Source organism: Varanus komodoensis, unplaced genomic scaffold, assembly GCF_004798865.1.
Source record: "Varanus komodoensis strain SLA01 unplaced genomic scaffold, ASM479886v1 scaffold39, whole genome shotgun sequence".
Taxonomy (NCBI): Eukaryota; Metazoa; Chordata; class Lepidosauria; order Squamata; family Varanidae; genus Varanus; species Varanus komodoensis.
Window position 1 is genome coordinate 8,558,526 of NW_025335922.1, and position 11,594 is coordinate 8,570,119.

The following is an 11,594-nucleotide window of genomic DNA, read 5'->3' on the forward strand; positions in this document are numbered from 1 at the left end:
GCGGCTGGGGAAGCGAGATGTCAGGGCAGCGCGGCGACGCCACGGGACTCCGGGGGCGAGGGAGGCGAGCCGGCGGGCTCCCGCGCTAGGAGAGGAAGACGCCTCGCCGAGCGATTCGGAACGATCATTGTTGTTTAAAAGACGCGCAGGATTGGAACTCGCTCCCTCCCTCCCTCCCTCCCTCCCTCTTTCAAAACACAAAGCAGGCAGATCAGCCGTAGCGGACGAGAATTCTTGCAAAATCATCATCGCCACCGCCGTCATCTTCACCACGCTAAAAGGAAATCAGAAACCCCTCCCCGCGCGCCGGCTTCCCCCCGCTGGGAAGCGAGAGCGACCGCTGCCTCCTGCAAGGGGCTGGATTTTCGGTGGTGGTGGGGGAAAGGCTTGCTCTGATTGCCAAGCGCTTTGGGAGGCGTGTAAGTGGCCCCCGAAGCGGCCGATCGAGACTGGGAAAGAAAGCCTCTCCTTTGGGCATTTTCTGAGTGCGTGAAGCTGGAAGAGCTCAGCGGACTGATCCAGATGGCGGGGCTCGGGGAGAATCCGCGTTTTTGCCACTGACGACCGGTTAATTGTTGTTGTTGTTATCCCCGGCCGCTGAACACGATGCACCCTCGCCTGTCCCCGGCACCATATTGATCGAAGGCGGTGGCAGCGACGCTTCCGAATTCCCGGCCAAGTTTGCCCCACCCCTCAGCCCGCCCGCCCCTGCCCCACAGGAGAGGTGAATACGCCGCCCGGGACCCTGTCTTTCTGGAGCAGAAGTCCTTCTCTTCATCTCCGTCCCCACACCCACCTGCCCGCCCATCGCCCGAGTTGGATGCCCCCCGCCTCCTGCTGCGCGATCACGGGAGAAGCCCGGCGTCCTGCGAAGAGCGGCCCGGGAGCTCGCGCTCCGCTCGGCGGCAGGTCCGAGGGCTTCGCCTCCTCGGTGGAGATGCCCCTGGTGCTGCTGTGAAGGCGACAAGGGTGATGGCTGCGGGAAGGTTACTGCTCTACGCCGGCCTCTCTCTCGCTCTGTGTGCTCTGGGCATGCTGGCTGTGGCCATCTGCTCGGACCACTGGTACGAAACGGATGCCCGGAAGCACCGCGAGCGGTGCAAAAGCTTCACCACCCGGAGGAATGACCCGGGCTTCATTTATAACTCCAACAACAACTTGCCCCTCCGGGCCAGCCGGTCGAGGCTGGACCGCTGGGAAGGGAGGCTGCTCTTGGCGCGGAATCGGAGGCACCTCTTTGCCATGAGCCCCGTGGACGAGTGCAACAGACAGTACAACTCCACCAACATGGGGCTGTGGAGGAAATGCCACCGGCTGGGATTTGACCAGGATCTGGAAGAGCTCATTGCTAAAGGTAAGGCTTCTCCCTGCGCCCTGAGCCAACCTGTGTGGACTACCGACGCCTGAGTGGTGGAGGAGGCTTGCCACACCTGGCCGGTTCATTGGGCAGGTCGTCACCCGAGCTCTCCGTGAGCTTAGTCCCAGGGAAGGGGATGGAGAATTGCAGCCCCTCCCCACTTAAGCCAGATGGCAAGCTTTCTCCCCGAAGCAGGGCTTTCTTGCTAAAGTTTGCAATATCCCTGAACTCATCCATTGGCAGAACATGTGGCCTAGCCAATCACAAGTGAGAGAAACAGCGAGGAACATGGGAAGATCAGCAGGGCTCTTTTTCTGGTTCAGGTCCTAGGTTCATCTACCCCAGTATTGTAGGCTCTGACAGGCAGCAGCTCTCCAAGGTTGCAGGCAGGAATTTTTCCAGCCTTGTCTGGAGATGCCAGAGGTTGAACCCGCGACCTTCGGCATGCAAACTGGAGGACACTTCCCCTTTAACTTCTCTCTTACAGAGCTCAGAAGCAGATAGAATGATTTGCAATGGTGCCCTAAGTGACTTCATTTAAACACTGACAAAGGGTGAAGACGTTCTGTTGGGCTGGGAACTTATAGGCCATATAAGAAGGGATTTGTAAAGGTGGTGGTAGTGTAATAAGATTTATATTCTAGCCTTTCCCACTTGCAAGGTACCTAAGGCAGCTTACATGGCCCTTTCCCTTCTGTTCTCACAACACCCTCATGAGATAGGCTAGGCTGAGAGTCGGTGACTGGCAAGACTTGTGGCTGAGTGGGAATGAACCCAGGTCTCCCAAACCCCAGTCCAGCACTCCACTCCACTCCACTGGCTATCCATCAGATGGAATCAAGTCTGTTTTCTAATATGAGAGAGAGCCAGTGTGGCGTAGCGGCCAAGAGCGCAGCACTGGGACTCAGGCGATCTGGGTTCTAGTCCCCACTTGGCCATGCAGCCGACTGGGTGACTTGGGGCCAGCCACAGACTTTCATCCCCACCTACCTCACGGGGTTGTTGTTGGGTTAAGATTGAGAGCAGCAGGAGGAGAATGATGCTTTGAGGTTTTTTTTTTTTTAAGAATAAAGGTGGGATATAAATCCAATAAACAAATAAATAAAAAGTGTTGTCACTTAAAAAAAAAAGGCAAGGCCATGCTTCAGTGTGGCATGGAGTACCTGAATGCACAAACAGTGCAGGAAATGCACTGTCAAGCCTTCTGAATTAGACCCTGATTACTGGTGTTCAAAAATTAACTGGATTCAGCTAATCTTACACCAGAAAGCTGGATTACTTCTGAATTAAACTAATATGCTTCTTTTATCATCAGAGAGCAAACAAAGGGAAATGCATGTGGGAGAGAGAGAGAGGGAAAGCTCAGTAACTGCAGGTGATTTAAAAGCAGATCTTTGGATTTCAGCTGGCAAAAAATAATGTTAAATTGCTGCATTACAGAAGATTTAAAATGGAATAATTTCATTCCCAAGGGGAGACATCTCTTGGTCAAATACATTATATATTGCGTCTTTTCGTCATCAAGCATTTGAGCAAACATTATGGTCACTATATTTGTATTATTTCTTCTGTTCCTATCACAGAATACAAAAAGGAATACAATGTATCAACTTTAAGCATTTATCTGAGGGGAAATGTACAGAATTCCAAGACGTCTCTCTGCATAGTTCTTGTTCACATCTTTGTACAATAGTGCTACAAACCAGAATCTCTTCTAGTGGTTCTTAAGACGCATTGAAAGAATCACCTTGTCAGGTTTCTCTTTACAAAGAATAGGTAGGTTTCTCTGCTCTTTCACAGGGCTCCTGTTTCAGAAATTAAAGAGGTGTACTGCTCCTTCCTTAAGCCCCATTTCCCCATTATTTTGCTTCTGTTTCTGTTCTGCATAGTTGTATTTACATAAACGTATAACTTGGCCTCCTTTGTTTTGCATCAAGGTGACAAGAATCAGTGCTGTGACATGCAACACCCTCAACAAATGTGCATGCCGACTTGCAGCCTCGCGCTCCACTGTGCAGAGTTGGGAGACCTTGGGTTCAATGGCCACGAGGCGTTAGATGCTAGAGGCTGTCGGGTGACTTCATGAAATGCCTTCTTGGCTCTGCTCCATTTTGTCATGGGCAGCTGTCCATAATAAAAGCCTGTCATCACAGCTGGCACCCTGACTGGGCAGGACTTGGCAGGGAAGGGAACCAAGGATCCTTCCAGGTCAGAGGTTGGGTTTATTGGCACTGTGCTGGAAGGAATGCTGACAGAGTGTTTTGAAGAGACCTCTTCTCTGAATAAGTGAGCAACTTCGAAGGTATCCTGCTCAGGGGTGAAGATAACCCCTAGCTTTCCAGCTCTGGCTTAAACATAGACAAAAGCATTGCATTTCATTGTGGAAATCTGGGCTGGAACTTAGTTTAGGAGTGAACATGCAGGGCAGATCACACATTTGCGGAGGGTAAATAAGCCACAGTGCAAGTCATGAGCTGCCCAACTAGCAAAATGACCACGAACATTGTTGTGACATCTGAACCTGGCAAGGGTAGATGGTTGGAGTGGCTTACAAAGCGTTCTGACACACATGGCTTGCTCCAGGGTTTGTGTGTGTGTGTGTAAACTGTCACAGCCACCTAGGTTTGGACATTAGGAAAACTCATGCAAGGCAAGGATAATTATACAAATTATAGGTGGATGGGGACAGGCACATCTGAAGAAAGAAAATAAGTCACTGATTCAGCTCAGACAACACACATTCAGGGGTTCAGTATGGAGTGTTATTGATCCGAGGGCTGTTGATGAAATGCATGTTACCATGTCATTTGTAGCCAACCAAGATAACAAACCATGGTGAACAACCCACAGTTCATAGCGTAATTGCAAACCATGGGTTCCGTTTATGGGCTGTTCATAGTTAACCAACTCTAACTTGTTAGTGTCACTGGAATCAGATAACATAACCCATGTTTCAGTAACAACCCTTGGGTATCATGTGTTGTCCAGTCACTGTGGCTTGTTTTTCCTCCATGATGATGCACAGCAACTGAGCAAGCTTGGAGGCAAACCAGTATTCCTCAGCCTCAACCACCTGCTAGCAAAATGGTAGTAGTAAGGACACAGTTGCTTGAGGATGAGAAGATGGATATGATTACACACCTTGGGGATAGGCTGAACTGATAAAATAAATTCCAGTCTGATACAATAGATAGGAAGTGTATTGAATCAGTCTGCAAAGTTCCAGTTTTTAGCAAGTGTCTCTTTCCTTGTGGTGACTGTGTATCATTCACACAGCATTTCCAATTTTCTGACTGCTTTACATTTCTTATCATGCTTTGTGTGACTCTGAGTCAGAACTGGATAATACCATTTGAATAGATCTGGAGAACCGAGCTTGAGATACAGCAGCTCACCCAAGGTAGTGCGTCTATTGTGTTGCAGTGGTTAGATGGGTGGGATTGTAATGTGGGAAACTCTGGTCCAAATCCTCCCCTGACTATGGAGCTTGCTGGGTGTCCTTGGGCAAGCTAGGGACCTCTCCTAGGGACAGGTGACCCACCAGGAAGATCACCATGGCCATCTCTATGTTCTTTCTTAACTATTCAGTGACATCGTCAAGATCAGGCAATGCAGTCCACGTGCTATAAAGTTGTACTTGGGCATGGGAGACCCAAACCTAAACAGCTCCTCTGCTGTTTGGTTCTTTCGTTTGTGTCCTCCTCTTTCTCCAGGAATTTTCCTTTGTCATTTGTGACAGATAAGCTAAGGCAGCTGTAGGAAACCTTTTGCTCAGGGCTGATGGAAGCTGTAGTCCAAAACTCCTGGGTGGGGCACCATGTTGCTCCTCCCAAGTGTAGTGTATTGCTACTGTCTAGAAACATCAGAGGGTCCAGAAGACTAGAATAAGAACTCCAGCCAGAGGTGGTTATTAAGAGTATGAGACTTCCCGTTTGCAACAGCTTCAATATCTTCTGGTTTATTTGGGGTCTAATTCAAAGTGCTGGTTATGACCTTTACATCAGGAGTGCAGAACCTCGTGCCAAACCCCCCATCCTCCACCCCCCATGGGCACCTGAGGTCACCATGGAGCCTTATCCTGGCCTCTTCTCCTTCCCCCCATACAGCTTGTTCGTTCATTTCCCATCTTTTGTGGGTCCCCATCTCCATTCTAAAAGGCTGAATTGCCTCTCTTAAGGCTGAGTTGCTGGCAAGAAGAGCCTTAAAGGAAACAGGCTGATGTTTAGGGTATTTTGGCCCTGCCTCCCTTGCCTTTGGCCCTGCTGCATTTTGCCACTGGCCACGCAGTCCCAGAGGGCTCCTCTGAAGTGGGATTTGCCCCTTGGGTGAGAGAGCTTCAACAGTCCTGCGTTTAGGGCAGCTCAGTCCCACTGAAGCTGCTCACAGGAGAGGTTCTTTATATTTGGTGACATCAGAAGAACATTTAGTTTATAAGCCACACCTTGATATAAGCAATACCTGAGCCTTCCAAAGGAGACCCAGAATGCCCCTATCCTGTTATAGGTTAGTTCTGTAAAGCCTCCTCTTGGCTCACAAAAACCTCTATATTTTTTGGCATGCATTTGACCTGCAAATCCATTGATGTTTACAACTTCCTAGTTGTTGAGTTTTATCAGCCATCTCCTGTTTTTATCAGCTGTCTCCTGTTATCCTTTTCCTCATCATTATGTATTGACTGTTGCTGTAAGTCACCATGAACATTATAACGGAAATTATAAAAGGCGCTTGTGTTTTGACGAAATAAAAAATAAATCTAGGGACAGTGGAGCTAGAAAGGCCAATAAAGTAGAATCCTAAGAAAAATAAGAATGTAGGAAGCCACCTGGTACTGGATCAGACCATCATTCATTTAGATCAATTTTTTGGTGGGAGTTTTTCCAGCCTTACCCAGAGAAGACAGAGACTTGAACCCTGGACTCTTTGCAGGCAAAGGAGGCACTCTGCCACTGAAGTATATCTGTTCTTCTGAGACTATAAAAACATAGATGGTTTTTAAAAATGCTCTGACTCCCTGTTAACACAAGAGCCAGCTGTGATTAGCTGTGGGAGAGCATAGGAACATAAGAAGAGCTGTGCAGCAAAACATTAAAATCCCAGTGATTTGGCATAGATTGGTTTTTCCAGTGAGAAAAAGGGAGATCTGCCTGAGGATCGCTGTGGGAAGGGGTAGAAAAGTTCAGGCTTTGTGAGGCAGGACAGTGACTGAGTCCAGTTACTACTGGACTCAGATTCTTTAATTCTAGGTGCATACTATTTATACCAGACTCTTGTTTGAGTTAGAACTGTTTAATGCTTACCCGTACTAACACTCGTACCCTCAATTGTGGATTGTTGTGTGTGTTTGTTTGCTTATTTATTTATTTAAAGCATTTCTATCCCATCTTTATCAGAAGCAGTTCTCAGGGTGGCTTACAAATGAGAAATGTAACAGTACATTAAAATACAAATCCATATATAAAAACATGCAATATATTGCAAAAAAAAAATGCAATGTTCCATTATATGATAAAACAATCAACCCTTAAAATACTGGGGGAATAAAAAGATTTTAGCTTGGCACCAAAATGAATAAAATGTTGGCACCAGGCCCACTTTCCCAGGGAGCAAGTTTCATAGCTGGGTGCTACCACAGAAAAGGCCCTTCCCTGGGTAGAGAGGGTACCCGAAGAAGGACCTTAGAGTTTGGACAGGTGTCTATGAAAGGAGCTTTTCCTTCAAATATCCATTGTGTTGTGTGAACATAGTGTGCTATTCCATGCAGCCTTATTCTTTAAATTTGAAGAGTGAATGGAACCATTTTTCTAACATTTGGATTTAAAACTAACAAACAAGAATGTCTTGCAAACCATGAAAAGATGTTTTACACATAAAGGTTTAAATGGTAAAAAGTATTGCTTGACAATATTTATCTTCTCAGGGTGTTAGTGGTGAGAAGGGGTGTCAGATAGCAATGCAATCCTATGCATGCCTAATCAGAAGGAAGTCTCGTTGAAATCTGTGGGATTTACTTCCACATAAACATATTGAAGAATAAGTGAAATAATTCAGAGGAACATTCGTGAGGAAGAACGGATTCACAAAACAATTTCTGTACAAGTTACTGGTCCTGTTTTATGGCTCAAATAATTGTTTTTCTCTAGCCTTAATAGCTAACAGGGATAAGAAGATTTCAGGGGGAATAAACCTTTAGAATAGATATATCTGGAACAACAAAAATGGTGGTGGGAGGAAAAGATCAGAGACATTCAGTTCCTCTGCCACTTAAATCAAACTATTTGATTATCAGCTTGATTATCTGAGCTGCTGCAATGAGCAATGAGATATATATGAGCTAGCACGTGGAAACAAAAGTCTAGCTGTTTGCATGCTGACTTTTGCATTTCTCATCTCTCTCAATCCAGTGAAAAGGTTAAATAGGAAATAGTGTCCACCTGATTTGAGACTGGCTCTTCTCTGCTAACTGGACTGCATTGACTGTACTGATTTCAGACAAAAAGGGTGATTTGAGTGAAAATACCCATAGTTGTCATTGTTGTACTGTTCCTTTAAAATGGTCCCTGACGACCAGACATATTTCCAGGTACTCATTATTCGGAAGAGCTGTGCTTTCACAATTAAATACTTTAGGAGAAGCTTTGTAGATCTTTTCCCCAGAGGAAAATGAAATGAAGCCCCTATTGTAAAGGGAACAAAGGAAGATTCTCACCGTTTCTAGCACTGACTTCCTACATAGACACTTGAGAGAGATGATTTGATCTTGTCAGTTTCAAAGCCATGTCTTCATAGTTGCATTTGGATGACTACCAGCTACTGCTTTGCTATACCATGTAATATACCACTCGCCTCTTATGTGAGGCAAACTGAGTCTGCACAGATGGGTCCAGGTCCATCCTGGAACTGGGCAGAGAGAAGATGGAAGGAATAAGACAACAACAGAGCTCCTCTAAGCACTCTTTTTAGTGGAAAGTTGGGGTTCAAATTATAAAGTATCCCAAGGACATGTGTCTACCAAGATGTTAGCATCACTGAATTATGTGGATTTACTCCCAGGTAAAAATGAACAGGAGTGGAACTTATGTGGGATTTGCAACCAGGAATTTATAAATAGGACTGGGTTATTCACAGGCTGTGCAAGCTACAGCGTCATTAACTTGGCTGCAAACACCTAAACCACCATGCTTCTTCAGAAATACCATGTGAAATAGACTCATCCAATGGGATCTAGATTGCTGGGTGGTGTTCACTTTTAAGGGACTCCTGGCAGTGTTTGTTTTGCTGGTCCCATACTAAACTGACAATCCCCTGCCTGGCTGGGGACTTACTTGAAATCCGTGGCAGACAGTCACCATTAAAATTCCCCGCATCGGCTGTTCTCCAGCTCTTTGGTACAGAGGCTGATCCTCGGGACGGGGTACACATTTTTTGGTAGAAGATCAGCAATTCATATTTGAATTCTTTAAGGACTCCAACATGGCTACTATTTAGGCCTGTGATTTATTAACTGTCAATTTGTCAATATGGTTGAAAACTTCATCTTTTGTCACTGTCATTTACCCTCAGCTCTTCAGACTCTTTTCCTGAAAACATCAGATCAGGCATGGCTATCTGTCCTATATTTTCAGCAGTGAAGACAGGTGAAAAGAATTCCTTGAGCTTCTCCACAATCTCTTTATCCTCCCTTATTGCTCCTATAACTCCTTTATCATCCTACAGTTCATCTCCCTCCCTAGCTAGTTTCCTGCTTTGGATATATTTAAATAATTGTTTATGTTTGACCTTGATACTATTCATGATATGATCCTCAAAAATGCATTTTTATTTTCTGGCATCTATTGTCTGTTTGCAGCTCCTTTGTGCAAGCTTGTGCTTCTTTTTCTTTTACTTATTTGGACAAGGCTTCAATTTCCCGAAGAAAATTTTCTAATAGTTTCCATCACACTACTTGTTAATCATGTTGGTAACCTCTTGGACTTGGTACTACATTTCATACCTGTGGTATACCTTCTAGTTGAGCTTCTATTACTGTGGCTAATATACCCTAATTCAAAATATATTTATGTGGAAAGGCTTCTATCCAAATCATTAGGCTTGCTTTCATGTACAGGAGCAGAGGAATTATTACTATAGTAATTAAGGAAGGGGTACTTGCTTCTAATTTGTTGGAGAGTAACTTTTAAGTCTGAACCTTGTCAGTTGTGGTGGCCATGCCTGGGGACTCTGTTTCAGCTAAGCCCTACCCAAAGCAAAAGAGGCATCCAACATCTGGCAGTGATAGAGGTGGCTCGAAAGTGCTAGCACTTTCTAGCACTTTCTAGCACCTACATGCAATGTCTTCCTGCTCCTGGAAAGCTTGGGTGGGGAGAGCTCTTCAGACCTTGGGCATTTCAAGTCACTGTGACAGGTACTTACTGACTAGTTTGCATGTCATCAGGGACATGCCCTCTTCTCCCAGCAGTCTCAGTACATGCACACATTCTGCCTGCCTGCAACTCCAGTTACCACCTCCAGCGATGAATTGGAAAGAAAACAACTCTCCAAAGAAATCAGTTTTGAATAATTGTATAATGAAAGTAAAATAAACCATTTGTGGAAGACATGTAATCATGTGAGATGTTTCTGCCTAGATCTCTAGGTCCTAGATGAACACTAGAAAGAAGACCTTTTATTTTGCTTCCTGGAAGGTTGCCATGGAAAATGTTTCATCCTGACTGTTTCCAGCTCCTACTGAAATCAGAACATAATTATTTTTTAAAACGGATATATCTGCAATTTTTCTTTCAATAGATCCACAGCAGCCTGCTTATCTATTGCTTTGTGGAAATCTAATTTAACCAGAGAAACAAAAGGGGGGAAATTCTAACAACCACATGATCCAATCTTTGCAAACCAGGTCAAATACAATAATGTTACAGAATGTGTTGTTTTTAGGTAGTTAGAAGTATAGGGTGGCTACAACACTGTAGCAAGACAGCGCTTTCCTAGCGATTTTAGGAGAGAGAAAATAGTTACTTCTTTCCACACATTTACGAGGGGTAATTCAGAAGAACTTCACTGGGCGGTGAGGGGTATTACATCTAGAACACGGAAAGGATGTAGTGGAATCGGGAGAGGTGTGCCGTGACAAGTTTGCGAAGAATTATGGGGCTAAGGCCATCGTATTTTGTTCTGACTGTGACACCATCACAGCTGCAGCTCCTTTGCAGAGCACCATCTGACTTGATTACCTGGGATTTTATGAGGATGGGAAGGCAGTGCTTGGACAGTGGCTTTGGAATCTGCTGACAGCTGCAGTGTCTTAAACTGGATATTAAAGTGGAACTAGTGAAGTCCCATTTGTATAAAAGTGGTTGCCTGCAGTCAGGGGCTCCCAACATGGACCCCAAAGGAGTCCTCAAAGTTGGGCTTGCAAACCTGAATTTTATTATTATTTTTTTTACATGGGCACATAAAATCCATGCATGCAACTCTGCCATCCTTGGAAGGGAAAAAGGTGGGATATAAATATAACGAACGAACAAGCAAGCAAATCATACAAAGCCACCATGCAAAGGCAAATAGGGGAGCCAATATCCAAATAAATATTCTTTTGAAGTTGCCATCCATATGCCACTTATTCATTTATTGAAAGTGTAAAGGCCCTTAATCTATTGCATTATAGGAACTGAGTGTTTTTCTTTCCAATTTTGTAATATCAGGCTTTTGGCTGTCAAACAGATACAGAGAATCCAGTTCCCCTTGTATTTGTTAACTTCCATGGAGCAGATAATTTTTTTAAAAGTATGTGTCTATCAGTGAATATTAAGGAAGCTTCCAGTACAAATTTATCTGTGTAACAGTCTCCTCCTCAAAAGAAGCAACCTCTGGATACTGTTTAGATCACTGTTTAAAAGAAGTATTTATTGCATTGCCAGAAATGTGTTGTATTAGACAATACCCTATTAAACAGACATTGTGGTGTCCAATGGACAAAAACATATTTTTCTTAACAAGATGCAGCCTATCATCCACAGATATGACATGTAATTTCAAAATGATGATTCACTGATTAAGAGAGCCAGTGTGGTGCAGTGGTTAAGAGCGTGGGACTGGGACTCAGGTGATCTGGGTTCTAGTCCCCGCTCGGCCATGGAGCCAACTGGGTGACCTTGGGCCAGTCACAGACTCTCAGCCCAGCCTACCTCACAGGGTTGTTGTTGTGGGGATAAGATGGAGGAGGAGAATGATGTAAGCTGCCTTG

General features: G+C 45.0%; 1 protein-coding gene across 1 annotated transcript in view; it reads left to right on the plus strand.

Annotated features, from left to right (window-relative positions):
* The first annotated feature begins 972 nt into the window (after positions 1–972).
* Positions 973–11,594, plus strand: part of TMEM178B (transmembrane protein 178B) — a 302,879-nt gene continuing 292,257 nt past the window's right edge. The window contains exon 1 of the mRNA XM_044441307.1: positions 973–1,354. Within this exon, the coding sequence (XP_044297242.1) occupies positions 973–1,354 (382 nt within the window). The remainder of the gene's footprint in view (positions 1,355–11,594) is intronic.